The following is a 23,822-nucleotide window of genomic DNA, read 5'->3' as shown; positions in this document are numbered from 1 at the left end:
GTGATTTAAAATTTGGTCTGGCTGATTTTAGCAGTCAGTAAAGTGGCAATTTTCAGACTTTTTTGAAGTCTCAGTTAAGACCTTCTGCAGAGCAAGAACTGGAAACCGCCATGCCTAAAGCTGACTGTTTTCAGGAGAGATGCGTTACCAAGGATAAATATAATTGTACTGTTCTTTCTAAACTGAATGCTAACGAGCTGTGGGTCCTTCTCACGGTGTTTTCTCTTTTTACTTTGTAAACTACAAGTGGGTTGTGTCTTGTCGAAGGCTATTTGCTGCCAGAGGCAGTTCAGCACTGGCTGAAGAGCCCAGGCTCTCCATTCCTGTGGCGGGCTTGAATCCCACCTGCACCGCTTTCTAGAAATTTGACCTTGGGCACTTCACTGTCTCTTGCTTAATTTGTCTTCTAATCTGTGAAATGAAGAAAGTAGAGGCAGGTGAGATTGTGTGTGAGGGGCGACCAGCACTGCTGGGCCCCCGGTGACAGCCCGGCGTCAGTGGCTGCCGTCAGTAGCTCTTCGGCTTGCTTCAGTGGGGCCCCCGGCACCGAAACTACTGCTCCACGAGGTACTTCCATTGCTTGGAGCAGCCCATCTTATACTGGTTTCTCCTTCATGGTGAAACATGTTCCCGTGACTTGCAATCACACACCTTTGTTTTAGTTTTTCCTCCCATGGTAATGGAAGTATTGCTAGAGAAAAAAATATGTCCCACTCTAGCAGGTCTGTAAGGTGTGCCCGGCAGGGTTGAGTGGGGGATTTTGAAAAAGATGCCATTAATATAGCCCACTGGGGACTTCCCTGGTGGCACAGTGGTTAAGAATCCGCCTGCCAATGCAGGGGACACGGGTTCGAGCCCTGGTCCGGGAAGATCCCACATGCTGCGGAGCAACTAAGCCCATGCACCACAACTACTGAGGCTGCGCTCTAGAGCCCACGAGCCACAACTACTGAGCCTGTGCTCCACAGCAAGAGAAGCCACCGCAATGCGAAACCCACGCACTGCAATGAAGAGTAGCCCCCGCTTGCCGCAACTAGAGAAAGCCCGCGCACAGCAACGAAGACCCAACGCAGCCAAAAATAAATAAGTTAATTAATAATAAAAAATATGTATATATAGCTCACTGAAGCATTGTCATCCGAAAATACTTCCCACGCTAATTGGGACCCTCATAATCAGCTGCTCAGGGAAGAGCCATTTGGTCAGACGCTGTACTGAGCTGTCCAGTAATGTCACTAGCCACACGCGGCTATTTAAATTTAGTTAAATAAAATTAACAATTCAGTTCCCGGCTTGCACTAGCCCCGTTTCACGTGCTCATAGCCACATGTGACTCGGGGCTATCATACTGGACAGGGCAAAATAGACCATTTCCACCGTTGCACAGCAAGTTCTACTGGATGGCATTGATCTAGACCTTACTGAGGGAGAGTGAGCTTTTTCCAGGAAAGGGAGGCCCACAGACCGAAACTGTAGCGGCGAGTGATGAGAGTCACTGGTGGATGGGTGCGGCTTTCTTCTCCTCCTCACTCGCTAGAGAGTCTGAGAGCCACTGGTTGGGGTTGCTGCTGTGCATCTTGCTTGGGAACCAAGTTACCTCTACTCAGGGGTGCCTTTCCATGGTGTGTGTTTTACTCTAATGTTATTTAAAACATTCACTGTCGGTGCTAGAAAACCAAAATGTAGAGCAGTTTGAGCTTCATAGTAACTATTTTGTAAATCTCAATCAGGTACATTACAGGAATATCAGAAGAGGATGAAAAAACTAGATCAGCAGTACAAAGAGAGGATACGAAATGCAGGTGAGGCTCTCTCTTAACTGGAAATAAATCCTCGTCAAATTTTCCTCCTTTGGCTGATCATCGATTGGGACGTAATGTGGCCAGAAGAGCCATTCTCCAAAACGTGTTTCAGCTATCCCATTGTGGGGCGAGTTTTGGGGAAGAGAGACTCCAAAGCTGCACTTATGTAGGACTGTTCATCTTCTTCCCCAATGAGTGGCCTAAGGCTGCTGTCCTTTCACTTTCTGATCCATTGACTTTGCAGCTTTCTGTGGATGGAACCCTTCTTTGTTTCCTTCAGTGAGTAGATGCCCATGTCCATCAAGGCACAGAAAAGGGGGTGCAGGGAAGGTGGGCGATAGGGCTGCTGTGGCGACCCAGCACCCCTCTCCCCGCCCCACTCTCAGTTCCTGAGGCATCTCCTCAGGCATCTTGAAACTCCTCAGCCTCCTTCCTGGAGCCCCTTTCAGCAGGGAGGGGGGGTGCTGTGGAGGCTGAGGTCCCAGGTTGAGGGCTTCCTCCCATCCCTTAGGGTGTAAGCCTTTTAGCACGCGTCTGCTCTTGGAGCCTCAGTTTCCCCATTTGGAGAGAGCACTGCTAATATCTCGTGGAACTGGTTTGAGATGTAAGGAGGGAAAGAAAATTGATGTGAGCCATTTCTCTTAAGCGAGAACTGCAGGGTGAGTGTTGATTTGTCTTTCTGAATTCTACTCTCAGTCCTGTCCTCGGTGTCTTTCATAAACATCCCCGCCACCCCTGCCCCCAGGTGAAAATGCAGAGGGGCTCCTGAATCCGTCACACCTTGAGCTTCAAAAAGCACATTCCGTGCGGAGCTGATCCGCCTGCTCTTGTTGTGTCTGGCGTCTGGCTGCTTTGAAACAACTGCCACCAGCTCCGAGTGCTACGTGTCGCTTGACTTGCTGGTGCAGAGGTGATGGCTCCGAACGGCGCAAACTTCAGATATGTGGCCCATTCACGCGGGCATGGGTCTGCAGCAGTCAGGAGTGAGTGTGTTGGGCTGAGTGCGCCTGGGCTCGTGTGCCTCACGCTTCCCGGTGCCAAGGTGATGAGGATTTCTGGGGGTTAGAAAATAGTGAGTGGCTGGTCCATTTTCCTCAATTAATTTTCTCATTCAACAGTTGACGGATGTCTAGATGCTTCATCTCGAGTTCCTGAAACTCTCAAGATTTTATGTGTGACTGTGCATATGTGCTCTTTTATGGGGGGATGGATCCATAGGGTCTGCAGAGGAGACCGTGGTCCGGTGGGAACAGCACCCCCTGGAGTTGCCGCTCCACCAGCAGTCTTTGTGGACCGTGTGCAGCAGCTCAGATGTCACCCAGAAAAGAAGCCGTGGACCTGTTTGGTTCCACATGCTCAGTGTGCACAGGACCTTAGAGTCTGGAGGTCGGGGAGCTCCTGGGTAAACAGGCACCGATCTCCTGGCATGCAGTGGGTGCTCAGTAAGCTGCTGATACTGGGCAGTGGATACTCTGAGGTGTCTGAGAGGGGCTTGGTGAGCGAAGGGGCCTCAGAAAAGGCCTCAAGGAGGAGGCTGCAGTAGTCTGAAATTCTGAGTTGCGGTCGGAGACCAGAGGACATTGCAGGTGGAGGCCTGGGTGTGAGCAGAGCCACAGGAGGGCTCGGGACCTCTGCCCTCTGAACGCTCGGGGAATGCCCTTCCTCACCACGCAGAGCCCTGTGCGAGGGGCTTTAAAAATATCCATGTGGCCTCTGCTTCTGGAGTAACTGCGTTGTTCCTTCCTCCTGCCCCGTAGGGCTGTTGAGGGTGTGTACTGAGTGAAAGAGGGGCTAACTTTATTTATTTCTCCAGGGTGGTTTGGTTCCTGCCGCTCGCTTTCACCCTTGGGCAGAGCTGCCAGAGCGAATTCTGTTCAGGGTCAGATTTCAACTAGACACGCATGCTTCTAGCATCCTACCCCTTCACGTATGTCAACGGTTTACTGACGGAAACATTTTCTCCTTGCAGCCGTGCTTTCAGAAAGCAATTACTGCTTCTAAATGAATCCTAACGTCACTGTCTAGAAAGGTGGCATAGCCTGGTGAATCTAATTGCATGTTTTATCTCTTTCAGAACTCTTCCTCCAGCTGGAAGTAAGTACCACGGGTCTTCTGGGCTTGCAGGCTCATTCTGAGACTGGAATCTTGCTCTCCCAACCGATCCGGTGGCCTTTCCTTCCATTACCACGTAGACAGCTGGGAAGCCCCCCAGAAGCCTCCGTCAGTGTTCTGTTTGACTGAAGGACATTTGGTCTCAGTTCAGAAATTCCATCTATTCGTTTGTTGGTTGGGCAGCTTCTGCTTATCACAGAGGGGCTAGGGGATACTCACACTTGACTGCTTTCTTGTCGACGCTTAACTCACATTAAAGCCATTTGGGAGTATGTCTGAATTACAGTGGCCTAATAGTTTGTTATACTGGTCCTCAAAGCAGCCTGGTCTCTGAATTGGCTCCGTTTTACAGCTGAAACCCTGGTTGGGTCGGAAAGATGGATTAAGATCTTTCACTCAGCAGACGTCTGAGTGCTGGTTGTGTGTGAGGTGCGGTGCTACAGGCAGAGATGAGGGCTGGAATCTTGGGTAATGTGCTTGCTTCTGGGAGGCTGGTGTGTGTGTGGGGGGGGCGGGGGGGGTCATAGATTATCAAAGCCGCGTATGAGAAACGGTGTCAGGACTGAAGTGAATGCGACACACACGGCCACAGCCCAGGGGGTCACAGGGTCCACAGCTGTAGCCCAACAGGAGCCCCCTTGTTCTTAATGCAACAGTGAGATTTGGAAAATGGATGCTTACGCATTTATTTTACTCAGTATAATTTCAGGGTTTGGGTACCTAGGGGTTCAGGCACCTAAGAAGTGATCCTGCCCTCTCATTGGCCTTTATCTTACTGTAAGCGTCAAAAAAAAAGAGTGACTCAGGCCGTCTTGACTTGGTATCCTGTAACTATTTTAAGTATAGATATTTTATCTGGAATGTACTATTTTCCTTCGAAATTGTGTCTTCAAAAGGGTTTATTTACTGTTTGAGAAACTTACATTCTGTTTTCACATACAACCCATAAAATATAAGATGTGGAAGAGAGGAAATAGATCTGAGTCATGAGTGAGGTATGCACATAAAAACCAGAAGTGTGGTTCAGTTTCACGCATTCGTTGGAAAACTTGCTCCCAGACACCCTGTTTCTGAAAGTTGGTGTGTTGACTGCAGCTGTTTCTCTTCTTTATAGTAAACGTATTTCCTTTGTGCTTGTGCACAGAGCCAGGCTTTGTGTTGGAGCCCTGGCTGCCAGGGTCGTGTAGCCCCAGCCTGTGTCTCTCTTTTGCTCAGACTGAACAAGTGGAAAGAAATTACATCAAAGAAAAGAAGGCGGCAGTGAAAGAATTTGAAGACAAGAAGGTTGAGCTGAAAGAGAACCTGATTGCCGAGCTAGAAGAAAAGAAGAAAATGATTGAAAATGAAAAGCTGACGATGGAACTGACTGGAGGTATGAAAGCACCACAGAGCAGGGTCTTGGGAGACCCGAGGGGGACCCTGGGGGAAGGGCAGTGCTCTGGTGCTGACTCCTGTTGGTTCCTCATCAGAGCAGAGTGAGCTGAAAGGAGGGTGGGCTTTCACATGGTGGGTCAGAGTTCTAGCTCTATCTTGTATTGGCTGTGTGACTTTAGTCAAGCCACTTAACCCCTCTGAGCCAATTTCCCCCTCTATAAAATGGGGCTGATCATATCTTATCTTACAAGACTGTGGTTAGAAATACGAGTGCCTAGTACAGGGCCCTGTACATAACAGGTGTTGGGTAGATTAAAGGGTAGATCTTTAATAGCGACTGCAACTTCAGGCTTATGCTTTATTTAATGTAATTCCTGGGTCGGCTGCCATTCCTATCTTGGTTATATTCACAAATTACCCTGGTCCCTCTGTGGTGGTAGGAATCCCTCTACTTTTGTTTTTTTTCATTCTACCTTCATTATGGAAAAGGCATTGTCTTCCTTTGACCCGGGTGTGAGAACAGAGGCTTTGGCTGTGTCATCTGTGCTATTAGATCCCTTCGCCCCGGATGTTACTGTGAACATTTCAGAAAGAGTTGTTACCGTTTCAGCAGGGGTAGCTAAACTGAACCGTTCTCTTGTAAAGGCAGGAAAGTTACGTTAGACTCGGAGCCAGTCCCTCCCTGGCCTTCTAGGATTCAGTCATCCGCATATGGGAACTCAGCAGGTTGTAGGCAAGTTTAAGGGAGAGGCAATATGGGCTGCCTCTTCTGTTGCCATATGTAGACCAACAACACTGAGAAGGATACAGGATGGGAATCGGCTTGAACTAGCTATTTTGGAACTTGGCAAAATTTCTTTCCATCAGCAAATATTGCAAGGCACGTCAGTGGTGAGTTTGTCACTTGGGTATGTAAGTGACATGCCTTCGGCACACCCTAAAATTTCACTCTTATAATCATGTTCAGAAGGTCCTGGAGTTCTGGCATGTCTGATTTTTGTCGGGGTCCTTAAGAAATACCTTGTTGTTATGTAAGTCCTTGGGGCTGACTTTGAAACTAAAAGTAACAGTTAAGAGCTGTATTTCCCCTTTGGTATTTCTGGTGCTGTTGGCTAACATGGCCCTCCCATTGACACAAACTTCTAGCTCCAGTCCCCACGATACAGCGATGATCATGTGGTTGTGTCTAAAGTAGGGGTCTGACTCTTGAAAAATCTCTCTTCTGATATATACCTTCCTCATTGAAAGACTTGGCAAAAGGAATGAATTCCTTGCAGACCACTGACAGTGGCTCAGAAATGTGTTTTGGTGAGAATGGATGCTGAAGTAACGTCTTCAGAACAGCACCGTCTTATTCTTGTTGACACGTTTTTTTAATTAAACTGCAAGCCGATTGGTGCCTTGTCCGGTCCCAGTCGGCGTGCCTGTCTTCTGACCTGCACACCATCTTCTCCGACGGTGGCTCTGGCTGGCATTGACGCCTCATCGCTCTCCGTTAGAGCCACCAGATGCTCTGAGCCTTCATTAGGCTGGTGGGAAATATTGTCAGTTTATAGCTGCTCCCTTTCCATCTGCGGGGAAGGCTGTCATCACCTCACCTGTGATTTGGCAGCCTAATTATTGACAAGCGATAGACGCTGTTTGGCCAGGCAGTTTTACAGCTGGAATCTTAACGGGGACAGTAGGCATCCTCAGTGACTTGAGCGGCCAAACCTGCCAGGGTAGAAAAGACAAATAAATGCAGGGAAGTCATTTGTGAGGCAGTAAAATAGATTACAGAAGTGCTTAAAGCTAGCCATGGGCATTAAAGGTACCGATGTCCTTCCTCAAGCCGTTTGGTACCCTTGGTATGGAAAGCACTGCCAAGGTCATGATGGAGCGTCTAAAGAGAAGGCACTGGAGCTAGAAGCATAATGAGCGCTTCCACAGATGGTGCTGTTACGGTGTCGACTTAAAGGCCTGGTTTCCTTCCTCTCTCCGAGTGACTGATTCACTTCTGTGGATTGATGCCCAGTATCAGTGTTGCCTAGCTCTGCCCAGAAAACATACTTCTTAAAATCTCCTTTTCCAGTTCAACCTGAAGATCTCTTGAAAAACACAGTGGAGTACGAGGCCGATGAGAAGCTTAAACCAGATAACGCATTGGAAACGGGCATACCCAGTGACCTGCTCTGTGCAAACAGGATTTCCGCCTTTCCAGCCATCTGTGGGAATTGGTGGAACGTTCTCTTCACTGCCTGAAGCACTGATGGAGAACCTGGGAGAGCTGGGTTGTGCAGGCAGAAAGGTGTACTGTCGGCAGAGGAACTGGGATGGGTTATAGGTCAGTGATTCCCCCACCTTGAATGCGTATGTGAGTCAGCCGGGGGTCTTGATAAAATGCAGATTCTGGTTCACGGCGTCTGGGGTGGAGCCAGTGATCCTGCACTTCTAACCACCTCTCAGGGGCTGGTGATGCTGTTGGTCAGACCACAATTGGAGTAGTGAGGTTATAGGTAGAATTACCTGAGGGTGACTTTTCTCTGCAGTTGAGGCCAAGGTTCTCAGTAACCCCAGTAATCAACGAGAGCTTCATGAGCTTGAAAACGTGGGGCGCTCTATCATTCTTAGTTCATGTGTCCTCTTACCTTATGCCAGCCACCTTTTCTCCTTTCTGCCAACAGCCCACTAACTGCCACTTCATCTTCTTTTTTAAGTTCTTGCCTCACCAGGGGCATCTTTCAACCCTCAGGCCCCTATGGAAGTTATTCATGACTTCAGTAAAGCCTGTGAGGTTCCTTTAGAAGATACTGGATTCAGGGGACTTCCCTGGTGGCGCAGTGGTTAAGAATCCATCTGCCAGTGCAGGGGACACGGGTTCGAGCCCTGGTCCAGGAAGATACCATATGCCGCGGAGCAATGAACCCCACGCGCCACATGGGAGAGCTACTGAGCCTGTGCTCTAAAGCCCACGAGCCACAACTACTGAAGCCTGCGTGCCTAGAGCCTGTGCTCCGCAACAAGAGAGGCCACCGCAATGAGAAGCCCGCTCACCGCAACGAACAGTAGCCCCTGCTCGCCGCAACTAGAGAAAAGCCCAGGCGGAGCAATGAAGACCCAACGCAGCCAAAAATAAATAAATAAATAAATAGTTAAAAAAAAAAAAAAAAAGATGTTACTGGATTCATAGCGGGAGGCATGAGTAATGATAATATCAAACAGAAGCTCTGAGTGTTTACATCGAGCCAGGTATAATATAAAAATACTACAGCTGCTGCTGAAGGCTGACAGATGTGGATGAATCACAGCCCAGACGTGAACTTGGTTCTGTGGCGGAGTTTTGTCATTTGGCAAGGACACGATAGAACCCGCTGTGGAGGTTTGGTGTAGAGGTGAGAGGAGATGGTGCCCCGAGTGGCTGGCACGCAGAGTGGGCACTAAGGGCCGGGGAAGCTGTGACCTCATTCAGCTCCTGAGACTCCTGTGACGACTTGGCGGGGCAGGCGTGCAGGAACGGAGCCGTTTGCTCCGAGTGCCCCAGTGAGGTGGTGTGTAAGCCAGCCTCGGGCCCCAAGCATGTTCTCTTAACCACCGCATTATACCGACTCTAAATCCCGTGGACTCCTGTGATCCAAGTGCTTCACAGAATGAGGTTGATAGGGAGGTCTCTGTCCTCGAGGAGCTTATGTCCTCATAGTTACAAGACTGACACGGTTTCTGTGCTTTCCCCAGTGTGAGGTAGTTTTGAGAGAGGGGGATCCTAAATAAATGAAAGTAAAGATGTGTCAGGCTGGTTTTCACTGATTGTAAAACCTTAAGAGGCACATGTGGTTGTAGTGATACGGGAGCAGATTCACCGGAACACGTGCCCGTGAGCAGGGAAGTCAAGGCGAGGAGGAGAGGCCCCGCACAAATGTCAGGGGAGGGAGGATGGAAGAGGGGACCTGGATTTGGGGTGGGGTGGGCTTGTCCCTGAGACGCTCTTTCTTGATGATGCCGTTGTGGAGTCCAGGCCATTGAACGGGGCTGAGGATGCAGAGCGGTGGGCCTTGATCAGTTCACTCTTGAAATGCACCCTGTGTTACAGGCAGCTGTGGCCTAATGGAAATTGGTCCCTTCGTTCCTACCCTGGTTTGGCCACCGCTGACCTAACCTTGATTTTTATCCACCCCCTCCCCCTCACCCCCCCCCCCCCCGACTTCAGGCCCCTGTTTGTGGTCACCATGCAGCCTGGATTTGTGATGTTGCCATTAGAGAGGGGTGTCTTGGGGTTTGGTCCGGGCCTTCAGTCCAGCCCCGTGGCTCGCTGCCCCTGGTTTGGGGGTAATTGCCCATCTGCTGCAGTGTCGACTCTACCGAGGCTTTTCTGTCACATTCCTACTTAAAAGGATGTTCCTTTGAATCCATGCAACTAATTTTTGATTTTTCAGTAGCTAAACAAGTATGAGTTTGTTTTCATGGTGCAAGTATGTTAAAGTGAAGTTAAAGTGAAGCTTTTACTGCATCTGTGCCCTGTAAGCGGGTGGGCTATTGGAGTGAATGACTCTGCCTTGAGAAGTGCAGAGCCAAAGGCCAGCCAGTACCCCGTAGTTGTGTGTTAATTGCAGGTAATTAGTATTATCAGGACTATGTCTCCATAGGGCTGTGGCTTAGCACTGCCTCATCCTGCGCTCCCATTTCTTAGCCGGCAGGCCCGTCTGGAGAGCAGACCAGTAGGGTTTACGCGATTCAAGGCCACATATACCCAGGGGTGTGGAGGGGAGTTGCACACCTCGTCTGACCGCTTGCTTGGTGTTTTCTGTCACGGATGCTCCCCTGCCTCTGGTTTAATTGTTGGAGGTTCAGTTAGATTCTGCAGATTTTATCCCCACTTGTTCACAGGAAGCAAACCTACAAATAGGCCTCTGGTTTAGGGAGGCTTTCTGGTTGAAGCCAGTTGGAGATGCTTTGTGCTTGGTGCACGGTGTCCGAGAGGAAGCTGTTTCCTGCTGGAGTGCCTTCTCCAGGGTGGCCACACTCCAAGGTCTGAGTTTCAGTTCCAGAAGTTTGGTTTTTGTCAGTGCACCTAGATTGAGCCCTTGGGACTCCTCCTGGCCAAACTCCCAGAAGACTGATGTTAATAAACCCAGCTTGACATATATACAGTGGAATATTACTCAGCCATAAAAAAGAAATGAAATGGAGTTATTTGTAGTGAGGTGGATGGACCTAGAGTCTGTCATACAGAATGAAGGAAGTCAGAAAAACAAATACCGTATGCTAAGACATATATATGGAATCTTAAAAAAAAAAAAAAATTCTGAAGAACCTAGGGGGCAGGACAGGAATAAAGACACATATAGAGAATGGACTTGAGGACATGGGGAGTGGGAAGGGTAAGCTGGGATGAAGTGAGAGAGTGACATGGACATATATACACTAGCAAATGTAAAATAGATAGCTAGTGGGAAGCAGCCGCATAGCACAGGGAGATCAGCTCGGTGCTTTGTGACCACCTAGAGGGGTGGGATAGGGAGGGTGGGAGGGAGACGCAAGAGGGAGGAGATATGAGGATATATGTATATGTATAGCTGATTCACTTTGTTATAAAGCAGAAACTAACACACCATTGTAAAGCAATTATACTCCAATAAAGATGTTAAAAATAAATAAATAAACAAACAAACAAACCCAGCCTGCCAGCCTGTTTCTTCTGGTGAGAAATAGGATTTCCAGGCCCACTCAGACCCAGGTGGTCAGCACATCCCATCTTTCTATGAAAAAATCGTCTGTGGAAGCTGACCATGCATACCTGGCTGGGATTGGAACAAAGTGAGTTAAGTAGGTAATCATACTGTGTAGTTCTGGGCTGTGATACTTACATGTTGCTCTTCCCCTCAAATCACATCCTCCACCTGGACCCCTGGCCAGGACTGCTCCCTCCTCACTCACTCTCCTGGCTGGTGATGGGGACGTGCTAATTAATTTTAGCGGCTTCTTCAGAGCACCTTCCTTGTGCTGAAGTAGTCTTTTGGGTAAACTGATTAGGTTATTACCGTCACTAGACCAATAATGTGGATTGATTTTCACCGTCTCATACGGAGAATTTGATTATGTTTTCTGCTTTGTGAGTGATGGAGTTATTTTTTTCTGAGTTTTTTGGCCATGGTCAGACCGGCTTATTCCCAGATCCTTTCAGCTCTACTTTTGCTTGCTTCCATCATGCATCTCCCACCCCTGGAGGGTAGGGCACACTTGGCTGTTGTCTCTGGTGCCTTTTCTCTGGTGCTCTTTGGTCTTCCAAATTAGGTCTGAATGTTGCAAAGCCTCACTGTTGACATCACTTTTCTTCAAGTGTATAACTTCTGTTTCAGCTATTTGTGCCTTGACTTTTCAAAAAGATCTTTGTATGATTTTTTTCCTGGCCAAGAACATGATAATAAAAACTAGCATTGATTGAACTCTCATTATGCCAGGCACTATGTTGAGGGTTTCACATGTATCATGTCATGTAATCTTCACAGCACCCTGCGAGGGAAGTGTTATTGATATTTCCAGTTTATGGATGAGGAAACTTGAGACGTTAAGAGTATTTATGCAGCCTGCCTTACGTCACACAGCTGCCGCAGGGATACCCACCCAACCGGCCAGTAAGAAACTGGAGAAGGGTGGCATCTCAGCATAGGGTAAGAGGTGTCTTTTAGGGAGAAGGCCCCCCCTTTCCCAGGGGTGGGTGCGTGTTTGTCCTCCTTCCTTCCGTCCCAACTTCTGAATACACCTTTATGAATGTTCATTAGGTCACTGGTTCTGATCACTTTACCTCCATTCCTAGGGGAGAAAAGTCAGTATTGCCCATTTCTCTTCTTAAGAGCAACACGCAGAAATGTCTTTTGACTTTGTTCGCACAAACCAAGGCCTCTCGGGTCTCGGGAGTTGCCATGGTGGACAGGCTACGTTGAATTCCCTAAGGCTGTCCTGTCTGCCCTGCACATAGGATGCGTAGTCATGAATTAACTGCATCTCATCATCAGACTTGACCTCATCTAGTTCTGCAGGAAACCCCGTGTAGCCAGCCCCTCCCGTGCGCCAGAACTATCGCTCAGCGATGGGGTGGAATCCATGCGTCTGCTGGGGGAATGTCCCAGACGCTGGCGGTTGGTGGTAGGGGTTTGTACAGATGCTCTGGTTACGGGAAGGTGGCGTGACTCTGTGGAAGCCATCACAGCAGGGGGAGTGTTGAGCTGGCTCTCAAAGGATGTTGTGTAGGAGTTTCTGGGCAGAAAAGAGGAGGGTAGGCAGAGGACAGCACACAGAGGCTTGAAGGCATAAAAAGCAAGGCGCCTTTGGGTAACAGAATAGCTGAAAGCTTGTTCCCAGGCTCTGTGTGAAGGAAGGAGAAGGGAGGGAGACTGGAAGGGAGACACGGCCTTTATTCAGTAGCCAATGGCGAGCCATTGAAACGTTTCCTAGGAAGAGTGATGTGCTAAATGATCCGGTTTGTGTCTTAGGAAGATCCCTTTGAGGGAGACGAGGGTATGATGAGGGGATGGAGTTGAGAGGCGGTTCAAAGGCAGAACGGCCATTATCTGGTGGATCTGACGTGTGGGTGAAGGAAAACAAGTCGCAGATGGCAGTTGGCTCCGGCCGGGAAGGGTGGGTCGTTGGGGAGATGGCCTTGGGGCCTGAGACTTGGGGGAGAAGTGGGTTCATGTGGAACCTGGAGAAGAGTGTGTGCCGTCGTGGGGTGTGGGATGCCGTGCAGCAGGGTGGCTGCGGACGGGAGAGTCACCGGGATCCAGGCCGAGAACCGACGGGGCCCCGCGGAGCCCCGGTGTCTAAGGAGCAGGCCAGCGAGAAGAACGCCAAGGAGGCAGAGCAGGAGAGAAGGAGAGATCTGTGTGGCCACGGCGGGGGGGGGGGGGGGGGGGAGAGTGTGCAGTGAGGGGGTGAGTCAAGGAGGAGGAAAGGAGGCCTTTCTCAGGAGCCCTCCGGGTATCAGTCTGGATAGTCAAGTAGTCACAAAAGGTTATAAAGTAAAATGAAAAGAGCCCAGGTTTGTAAATCTCAAGTAAAAATGTTGGGCCTGAGGCCAGAGGCCTCTCAAAGGGCCTTTTATGCCGGTGGGCTCTGGTTTACCCACCCTCTGCGGGAACAGCGGGAATTAGTCAGCTGAGCCGACCCGAAGGTTCCTTCCTGTCCCAAGAGCCTACTGCCCTGTGGCCTCTTGATTTGAGGGAGGGAGAGGAAAATTTCTAGTTTCCAGGGAGCCGGAGAGATGCCAGCCGTGGCTGCAGTGGGAGGCTGCAGGACGGGGCTGTGTCTCTGAGAGGGTTGTGCTCTTAGGTCAGCAGGTCTGAGTCTCCTGAGCACAGGCCCCTCGAAAGTGTGATACGGTGTCTGACTCGGGCCACGTGTGGACCAGACGTCCCCGATAAAACATTTCTGATTGGGTGGCTCTGGGGCTGATACTCTTACGCTGCGAATTCTTGCTGACTTCAGGTTGGAGTTGGATAGATTTACCCATTCCATTCTTGCCACAGATTCTATGGAAGTGAAACCCATCATGACCAGAAAGTTGCGGAGGCGACCAAATGATCCTGTCCCCATCCCAGACAAGAGGCGAAAACCTGCTCCTGATATCCGTTGCATCAAGCCTTAATCACTTTTTTACCTTTAGACTGTTGAATCCTTTGCTTTTCCATTTGATAGAATACACATGGCCGTTGTCCTTCAGAAATTGTCATGTTTGGTTGGAAAGCACATGTATTTATCCAGGAGATAGGGGATGGCCATTTTATGATTGGAGTCCTCAATTGTTACTGCTTTGAGTGGGAGGAATTTATAGATAGCAGTTATTTGGAAAGGGACTCTGTGCTGGTTTTAACACTCACTGGGAGATTCACATGCCTTAGATTTTCCCACCTGTGAAGTGAGGACCGTAATACTTGCCTTTCGTACTTCCGTCAGCTATATCCCCCAAACAGTGGATTGCAAACTGTTGTTTAATTAAAGCAAAAGATTTCAGTCGGACATCAAGAAGCCCCTTTAATCATAACGGTGGGAATGGGAAGGGGACACATGAGGGAGTGTTGTTTCCAGCCTCTCGAGGAGATAATAAGTAGCCATTTGTACAAAATGGTTTTGTTATTTGTCTGCCACGAGGAAGGGGCATAACTTCACGTTCCCTTCATCTTACCATCTGAGAATTGAAGCTGTTAGGCAAGATTAATCCTGTTCCTGTGTGGAAGTCTCAGATCTTTGGAACAAAAGCACTTCACAAATTGAGGATGAAGTTCTTTACTGTGGCCTGGACTCTCACTGTTGTAGTTACCTATGGGGTCTCATTTCACCTTCTTACCATAGAAGTTTGTAAGATGGGGGGTATGTGAATTCTTTTAGATACCTGGCTTCATGACGTTTAGTAAGAGGATCAAAAAATTCCAAGAGGCAAACTGTAGAAGCATGGTGGAACAAACTCTCACTTTGTACATTCTCACACGCTGGCACCATTTTGTTTATTTGCTTGGAAACCATCCTTTACAGACACATTCCTTTAACTCTGAACACCCCAGCTAAACTATTTGTTAACAGATGAACAGATCATGGAGGATCTGAGAACATTAAATAAGGTACAGTTTGATTTTTTTGATTCATTTGAAAGCTTAGGCTTGATGTGGGTTTTCTGCTTTATTTTGTTCACATTGTTACTTGTTAAATCACTTTGATACCTTTGACACCTTAAGTTGTGTCTGAAATGATTTTCTCTAAGATTTTTTTGTTGTTCTTCTTACAGCTGAAGTCACCCAAGAGACCAGGTAAGTGCACGATGTTACTGGCATTCGTGCAATCTTTTTATCATATTGTTGGAAAAGCATGTGAATACCTGACAGGGAGTTGTTGCAGTTTTCAAAAACAAAACGTTCATCATTTGCCTAAGAGCAGTCATCATGAAAACTGGAGTGGACCTCATGTGTACCCTCCCCTGATTTATTTTTTTTTAATCCTGCTATGTTAAAGTTACTTTGTCTTTTCCTTAGGATTTATTTTAAGAGAGACATTTCCTTCTGTGTAGGCATCAGGCATAAGATTGAAGTACACATGCATTTCTGAAAATGAAACCAGAAGGATTTTGCAGCGTGAGTTGCTTTGTGGAGTTCAGTACTAGGCATGCTTATCCAGTGGCTTTTCGCAGCCTGCTTCCAGTAACGGCCTCTCGGGCTTCTCCCAGTCCCAGCTTACAGAAGAGACTGGCCCAGTGTTCAGGGTGCTTCCATTCAGAGCAGCGCTTAAGGGTCATTGCTAGGCTGCAAAATAGAATTCTGAACTGACAAGGCTTTTTTTTTTTTTTTTTTTTTGGTTTTAAGCACTGTGATTACTTACACATCCCTCTACCAGCCAAGTCTTGTGAAAGAAAACAAGATTCTTCTCGCTCTAGATAATTCCCTCCTGAGAGCTGCCATGGTCCACAGAGACGTCCTGAGTTTCTGAAGGCCTGGTGGGGAGGGGGTTTTGTGAGTGTGTGAATTTAGACGATTTGAACCCACTGCGGTTATCAGCAGTGTGTTAGCTTGACTCCATACATGCCCGGTAACCTGCTCTGCCTTGTAATAAATATTTCTAGAAATGATTTCATCTTTATAAATTTAAAGAGATTTTCCTGGTTCTCGCCATTGGAGCTTCTGATGATCAGTGTTGTTATAGACCTGCTCTGAGTCACCTTGGGCAAACCCCTTAGCCTGCCCGAGCCTCAGGTTTCAGTTTCCCTTCTGTGTGGTGAGGTTACTCTTTGCCTTGCCTTCCTCACAGAGTTGCTTTAAGGATTAAGTTAGATGTGATGTACAAGAATTTTGTTGAATTCCCATTTATTACAACTGTAAGGACTTGATCATGATTGTTTCCCCCTTTTTAATAGCATTTCAGTGAAAGCATGTTAGCTGATGGACTCGCGTGCTCATGCCCCGCTTCGTCACTGAAATATCTCTTTGGTTCCTCCAGCATCCCCGTCCTCTCCCGAACACTTGCCCGCCACACCTGCAGAGTCTCCAGCCCAGAGGTTTGAAGCACGGATAGAAGATGGCAAACTGTACTATGATAAAAGATGGTATGTTCTTGGTAAACACAGATTACTCGTTAGAATCTCAAAAGAACCATTTGGAAAGAGGGCTGGGGCTGTCTATAGTTGTTATTTCAGAGCATGGCTGCTGCTTAACTAAAGGTGGAGGAGCATTTAGAAGTTGTCAGGAGTCTTGGATCGATACGGCTTTTTAGCTCTCTGAAGGCAGTGTTTCCCCAAAATGTGTTCTTCTGGTAGTGGCCCCCTTCTTGCTCCATGCTGCTGTCACTGTACTAGAACTTGTGCCCCTGTAGACTGGGATGAGGGCTTATGTCCCCCTCTGCCACCTCTTAACTGCACCCCTGTGTGCTAAAATTAATAGGAGTTCTGTGGAAGAAAGGATTTTGTGGTCAGATGAGTTTGGGGGAATGGCCATGTTAGCTAATACCAACGGGTTTCATCATTGTAGCACTCTGGGTCCTCTGATATGCTAATGTACACTGTGAATTTCTGAGATGTTATTAGGTGTTGTTTATTTGACTGAGGTACCCTGTTGCATGCAACGTCCTGCAGCACGAGTGTTCCAGGAAAAATAATCGGGGGAGGTGTATCCTAAAACGTTACTAGTTTAGATTGAAGACGGTTTGAAACCTTCAGACCACCAGAGTTTTCATTGGGAAGAAAATGGCAAAACAATGTGTAAAACAAATACCTCATGCATTTACTCTTTCAACAAATATTTACTGTTTGCTCTGTGACTAGGCGTTCTCCTAGGTGTTTAGTCACCTGGACCCTGCCACCATTTCTTTAAATTCGAATTTCTTCCTTTTATTCATTCCCCACATGCAGGCATAGTCTCACTCAGGTTAAGTCATGGTGGACACATAATTGCGTGCTGCCTTTCCACTTGTTTATGTTTTTCTGGGTTATTGTATGCTCTCTTTAATTGTCATTTATAATGGTTATATGATTTTTTTGAGTTTCAATATATTTATTTAACCCAAAATTCCAAAATTAGAGTTGTGGTTATTTTGAATATTTTGAGCTTTCTTAAAAAACCCCAACACTGTGTTAGTTGATAACCTTATAATGTTGTACTTCAGAAGTTGGGAAAAATGCTTAGAGACCTGGTGATGCCTGAAATAAATCAGTTCCACCTCTGAGGCTGCAGTGAGTTAATAACACATTGGACGGTGAAGGCTGGCTCTGTCTGTAAACCTGATCTTTTTTTTTTTTTTCTTTAACATCTTTATTGGAGTATAATTGCTTTACAATGTTGTCAGTTTCTGCTTTATAACAAAGTGAATCAGCTGTATGCATACATATATCCCGATATCCCCTCCCTCTTTTGTCTCCCTCCCACCCTCCTTATCCCACCTCTCTAGGTGGTTGCAAAGCACCGAGCTGATCTCCCTGTGCTATGCAGCTGCTACCCACTAGCTATCTGTTTTACATTTGGTAGTGTATATATGTCAGTGCTACTTTCTCACTTCATCCCAGCTTACCCTTCCCCCTCCCCGTGTCCTCAAGTCCATTCTCTACATCTGTGTCTTTATTCCTGTCCTGCCCCTAGGTTCATCCGAACCATTTTTTTTTTTTTTTTTAGATTCCATATATATGTGTTAGCATACGGTATTTCTTTTTCTCTTTCTGACTTATTTCACTCTGTATGACCAACTCTAGGTCCATGCAACTCACTACAAATAACTCAGTTTCGTTTCTTTTTATGGCTGAGTAATATTCCATTGTATATATGTGCCACATCTTCTTTATCCATTCATCTGTCGATGGACACTTAGGTTGCTTCCATGTCCTGGCTATTGTAAATAGAGCTGCAATGAACATTGTGGTACATGACTCTTTTTGAATTATGGTTTTCTCAGGGTATATGCCCAGTAGTGGGATTGCTGGGTCATATGGTAGTTCTACTTTTAGTTTTTTAAGGAACCTCCATACTGTTCTCCATAGTGGCTGTATCAATTTACATTCCCACCAACAGTGCAAGAGGGTTCCCTTTTCTCCACACCCTCTCCAGCCTTTGTTGTTTGTAGATTTTCTGATGATGGCCATTCTGACTGGTGTGAGGTGATACCTCACTGTAGTTTTGATTTGCATTTCTCTAATGGTTAGTGATGTTGAGCATCTTTTCATGTGTTTGTTGGCAATCTGTATATCTTCTTTGGAGAAATGTCTATTTAGGTCTTCTGCCCATTTTTGGATTGGGTTGTTTGTTTTTTTGATATTGAGCTGCATGAGCTGCTTGTAAATTTTGGCGATTAATCCTTTGTCGGTTGTTTCATTTGCAAATATTTTCTCCCATTCTGAGGGTTGTCTTTTCGTCTTGTTTATGGTTTCCTTTGCTGTGCAAAAGCTTTTGAGTTTCATTAGGTCCCATTTGTTTATTTTTGTTTTTATTTCCATTTCTCTAGGAGGTGGATTAAAAACGATTTTGCTGTGATTTATGTCGTAGAGTGTTCTGCCTATGTTTTCCTCTAAGAGTTTTATAGTGTCCAGTCTTACATTTAGGTCTTTAATCCATTTTGAGTTTATTTTTGTGTATGGTGTTAGGAAGTGTTCTAATTTCATTCTTTTACATGTAGCTGTCCAGTTTTCCCAGCACCACTTATTGAAGAGGCTGTCTTTCCTCCATTGTATACTCTTGCCTCCTTTATCAAAGATAAGGTGACCATATGTGCGTAGGTTTATCTCTGGGCTTTCTATACTGTTCCATTGATCTATATTTCTGTTTTTGTGCCAGTACCATACTGTCTTGATTACTGTAGCTTTGTAGTATAGTCCGAAGTCAGGGAGCCTGATTCCTCCAGCTCCGTTTTTCTTTCTCAGGATTGCTTTGGCTATTCAGGGTCTTTTGTGTTTCCATACAAATGGTGAAATTTTTTGTTCTAGTTCTGTGAAAAATGCCAGTGGTAGTTTGATAGGGATTGCATTCAATCTGTAGATTGCTTTGGTTAGTATAGTCATTTTCACAATGTTGATTCTTCCAATCCAAGAACATGGTATATCTCTCCAGCTGTTGGTATCATCTTTAATTTCTTTCATCAGTGTCTTATAGTTTTCTGCATACAGGTCTTTTGTCTCCTTAGGTGGGTTTATTCCTAGGTATTTTATTCTTTTTGTTGCAGTGGTAAATGGGAGTGTTTTCTTAATTTCTCTTTCAGATTTTTCATCATTAATGTATAGGAATAAAAGAAATTTCTGTGCATCTTTAGGATTCTCTATGTATAGTATCATGTCATCTGCAAACAGTGACAGTTTTACTTCTACTTTTCCAGTTTGGATTCCTTTTATTTCTTTTTCGTCTCTGATTGCTGTGGCTAAAACTTCCAAAGCTATGTTGAATGATAGTGGTGAAAGTGGACAACCTTGTCTTGTTCCTGATCTTAGAGGAAATGGTTTCAGTTTTTCATCATTGAGAATGATGTTGGCTGTGGGTTTGTCATATATGGCCTTTATTATGTTGAGGTAGGTTCCCTCTATGCCTGCTTTCTGGAGAGTTTTTATCATAAATGGGTGGTGAATTTTGTTGAAAGCTCTTTTTGCATCTCTTGAGATGGTCACATGGTTTTTATCCTTCAGTTTGTTAATATGGCTTATCACACTGATTGATTTGCGTGTATTGAAGAATCCTTGCATTCCTGGGAAAAACCCCACTTGATGATGGTGTATGATCCTTTTAATGTGCTGTTGGATTCTGTTTGCTAGTATTTTTTTTTTTAAATAGTTTCTTCCTTCCTTCTTTATTTATTTATTTATTTTATTTTGGCTGTGTTGGGTCCTCGTTTCTGTGCGAGGGCTTTCTCCAGTTGCAGCGAGCGGGGGCCACTCTTCATCGCGGTGTGCGGGCCTCTCACTATCGCGGCCTCTCTTGTTGCGGAGCACAGGCTCCAAACGCGCAGGCTCAGTAATTGTGGCTCACAGGCCCAGTTGCTCCGCAGCACGTGGGATCCTCCCAGGCCAGGGCTCAAACCCGTGTCCCCTGCATTGGCAGGCAGACTCTCAACCACTGTGCCACCAGGGAAGCCCTGTTTGCTAGTATTTTGTTGAGGATTTTTGCATCGATGTTCATCAGTGATATTGGCCTGTAGCTTTCTTTCTTTGTGACATCTTTGTCTGGTTTTGGTTTCAGGATGATGATGGCCTCGTAGAATGAGTTTGGGAGTGTTCCTCCCTCTGCTGTATTTTGGAAGAGTTTGAGAAGGATAGGTGTTAGCTCTTCTCTAAATGTTTGATAGAATTCGCCTGTGAAGCCATCTGGTCCTGGACTTTTGTTTGTTGGAAGATTTTTAATCACAGTTTCAATTTCAGTGCTTGTGATTGATCTGTTTATATTTTCTGTTTCTTCCTGGTTCAGTCTTGGAAGGTTATGCTTTTCTAAGAATTTGTCCATTTCTTCCAGGTTGTCCATTTTCTTGGCATATAGTTGCTTGTAGTAATGTCTCATGATCCTTTGTATTTCTGCAGTGTCAGTTGTTACTTCTCCTTTTTCATTTCTAATTCTGTTGATTTGAGTCTTCTTGTTTTTCTTGATGAGTCTGGCTAATGGTTTATCAATTTTGTTTATCTTCTCAAAGAACCAGCTTTTAGTTTTATTGATCTTTGCTATTGTCTCCTTCATTTCTTTTTCATTTATTTGTGATCTGATCTTTATGATTTCTTTCCTTCTGCTAACTTTGGGTTTTTTTGTTCTTCTCTCTCTAATTGCTTTAAGTGTAAGGTTAGGTTGTTTATTTGAGATTTTGCATGTTTCTTGACGTAGGATTGTATTGCTATAAACTTAACCTCTTACAACTGTTTTTGCTGCATCCCATAGGTTTTGGGTTGTTGTGTTTTCATTGTCATTTGTTTCTAGGTAATTTTTGATTTCCTCTTTGATTTCTTCAGTGATCTCTTGGTTATTAAGTAGCGTATTGTTTAGCCTCCATGTGTTTGTATTTTTTACAGCTTTTTCCTGTAATTGATATCTAGTCTCATAGCGTTGTGGTCAGAAAAGATACTTGACACGATTTCAGTTTTCTTAAATTTACCAAGGCTTGATTTGTGACCCAAGATATGGCCTATCCTGGAGAATGTTCCATGAGCACTTGAGAAGAAAGTTTATCCTGTTCTTTTTGGATGGAATGTCCTATAAATATCAATTCAATCCATCTTGTTTAATGTATCATTTAAAGCTTGTATTTCCTTATTTATTTTCATTTTGGATGATCTGTCCATTGGTGAAAGTGGGGTGTTAAAGTCCCCTACTATGATTGTGTTACTGTTGATTTCCCCTTTTATGGCTGTTAGCATTTGCCTTATGTATTGAGGTGCTCCTATGTTGGGTGCATAAATATTTACAATTGTTATATCTTCTTCTTGGATTGATCCCTTGATCATTATGGAGTGTTCTTCTTTGTCTCTTGTAGTAGTCTTTATTTTAAAGTCTATTTTGTCTGATATGAGAATTGCTACTCCAGGTTTCTTTTGATTTCCTTTTGCATGGAATGTCTTTTTCCACCCCCTCACTTTCAGTCTGTATATGTTCCTAGGTCTGAAGTGGGTCTCTTGTAGACAACATATTTAGGTGTCTTGTTTCTGCATCCATTCAGCGAGCCTGTGCGTTTGGTTGGAGCTTTTAATCCATTTACATTTAAGGTAATTATCGATATGTATGTTCCTGTTACCATTTTCTTAATGGTTTGGGTTTATTATTATAGGTCTTTTCCTTCTCTTGTGTTTCCTGCCTAGAGAGTTCCTTTAGCATTTGTTGTAAAGCTGGTTTGGTGGTGCTGAATTCTCTTAGCTTTTGCTTGTCTGTAAAGGTTTTAATTTCTCCATCAAATCTGAAAGAGATCCTTGCTGGGTAGAGTAATCGTGGTTGTAGGTTTTTGTCCTTCATCACTTTAAATATGTCCTGCCACTCCCTTCTGGCTTGCAGAGTTTCTGCTGAAAAATCAGCTGTTAACCTTATAGGGATTCCCTTGTATATTATTTGTTGCTTTTCCCTTGCTGCTTTTAATATTTTTTCTTTGTATTTAATTTTTAATAGTTTCATTAATATGTGTCTTGGCATGTTTCTCTTTGGTTTTATCCTGTATGGGACTCTCTGTGCTTCCTGGACTTGATTGACTATTTCCTTTCCCATATTAGGGAAGTTTTCAACTATAATCTCTTCAAATATTTTCTCAGTCCCTTTCTTTTTCTCTTCTTCTTCTGGGACTCCTATAATTTGATTGTTGGTACATTTAATATTGTCCCAGAGGTCTCTGAGACTCCTCAGTTCTTTTCATTCTTTTTTCTTTATTCTGCTCTCTGGCAGTTATTTCTACCATTTTATCTTCTAGCTTACTTATCCGTTCTTCTGCCTCAGTTATTCTGCTATTGAGTCCTTCTAGAGTATTTTTAATTTCAGTAAATGCATTGTTCATCACTGTTTGTTTGCTGTTTAGTTGTTCTAGATCCTTGTTAAGTGTTTCTTATATTTTCTCCATTCTGTTTCCGAGATTTTGGATCATCTTTACTATCATTACTCTGAATTCTTTTTCAGGTAGGTTGCCTATTTCATCTTCATTTATTTAGTCTTGTAGGTTTTTACCTTGCTCCTTCATCTGTAACATATTTTTCTGTCGTTTCATTTTTTTTTTTCTTCTCTTTTTGATGGGTGGTGCTGTATTCCTATCTTACTGGTTGTTTGGCCTGAGACATCCAGCACTGGAGTTTGCAGGCAGTTGGATAGAGCCAGCTCTTGGTGCTGAGATGAGCACCTCCAGGAGGCCTCACTCTGATTAATATTCCCTGGGGTCTGAGGTTCTCTGTTAGTCCAGTGGTTTGGACTCAGAGCCCACACCATAGGAGCCTGGGCCTGACCTCCAGCCTGGGAACCAAGATCTCACAAGCTTTGTGGCGTGGTTAAAAAAAAAAAAGAAAGACAAAAAGGAGCAGTACAATATCAAAGAATGAAAAACAAAATAAAATTGGAAAGATAAAAAATATAGTAGGCAAAATAAAACTATAATTGAAGCAACCGCAACAAAGTAAAATAAAACCACAGCAGGAAAAAGAAAAAAAAAGGGGAGGAGGGGAACAAGCCAAAAGGAGAGAACAATAACAAAGTATAAAGAATAAAATAAAATTAGAAAAATAAAAGCTTTATTAAGAAAAATAAAAATATAAAAGAATCAACAACAGTGAATCAACAAGGTAAAACAGAACCCCAATCTAAAAGAGGAAAAAAGAAAAAAAAAAAAAAAAGTCTTGCCTATGGGGGCGTTTGGGCAGGGGTGGAACTTGGGCAGGGGCGGGACCTAGGTGGGTGGGCGGGTGACTTTGGGCGTGGGGCAGGGCCTAGGCGGGGCTACGGTCAAGCATGGGGCGGGGCCTCTGCTTAGGACTGGCGCAAGGGGCGAGGCTGCACGTGGAATGGAGGGCCTCTGGAGAGTGGAGTTCAGAGTTTGGAGGTAGAGCCCTGCGGGAGGGTGTGTGGGTGGGGTTTAGGCCCAGGGCATTGGAGGGGGTCCCCCAGTGTA

The 23,822-nt window shown here is 45.4% G+C and overlaps 1 protein-coding gene across 7 annotated transcripts in view; it reads left to right on the top strand.

Moving 5' to 3' along the window:
- Positions 1 to 23,822, top strand: part of SUDS3 (SDS3 homolog, SIN3A corepressor complex component) — a 374,523-nt gene that overhangs the window by 5,124 nt on the left and 345,577 nt on the right. For 6 of the 7 annotated variants that reach the window (XR_009497248.1, XM_059894291.1, XM_059894289.1 and 3 more), the window contains exons 4-10: positions 1,731 to 1,802; positions 3,877 to 3,896; positions 5,130 to 5,286; positions 13,787 to 13,882; positions 14,814 to 14,875; positions 15,040 to 15,061; positions 16,242 to 16,347. Coding sequence is in view for 6 of the 7 variants with exons in the window: in XM_059894291.1 (XP_059750274.1) it covers positions 1,731 to 1,802; positions 3,877 to 3,896; positions 5,130 to 5,286; positions 13,787 to 13,882; positions 14,814 to 14,875; positions 15,040 to 15,061; positions 16,242 to 16,347 (535 nt within the window). In the remaining variant the exon portion in view is untranslated. The remainder of the gene's footprint in view (positions 1 to 1,730; positions 1,803 to 3,876; positions 3,897 to 5,129; positions 5,287 to 13,786; positions 13,883 to 14,813; positions 14,876 to 15,039; positions 15,062 to 16,241; positions 16,348 to 23,822) is intronic. The other variant, XM_059894290.1, reaches the window with a different exon arrangement.

The sequence above is a fragment of the Balaenoptera ricei genome, chromosome 14 (genome assembly GCF_028023285.1).
Source record: "Balaenoptera ricei isolate mBalRic1 chromosome 14, mBalRic1.hap2, whole genome shotgun sequence".
NCBI lineage: Eukaryota > Metazoa > Chordata > Mammalia > Artiodactyla > Balaenopteridae > Balaenoptera > Balaenoptera ricei.
The sequence above is the reverse complement of the archived record's forward strand: the minus strand, read 5'-3'. Positions and strand labels throughout refer to the sequence as shown.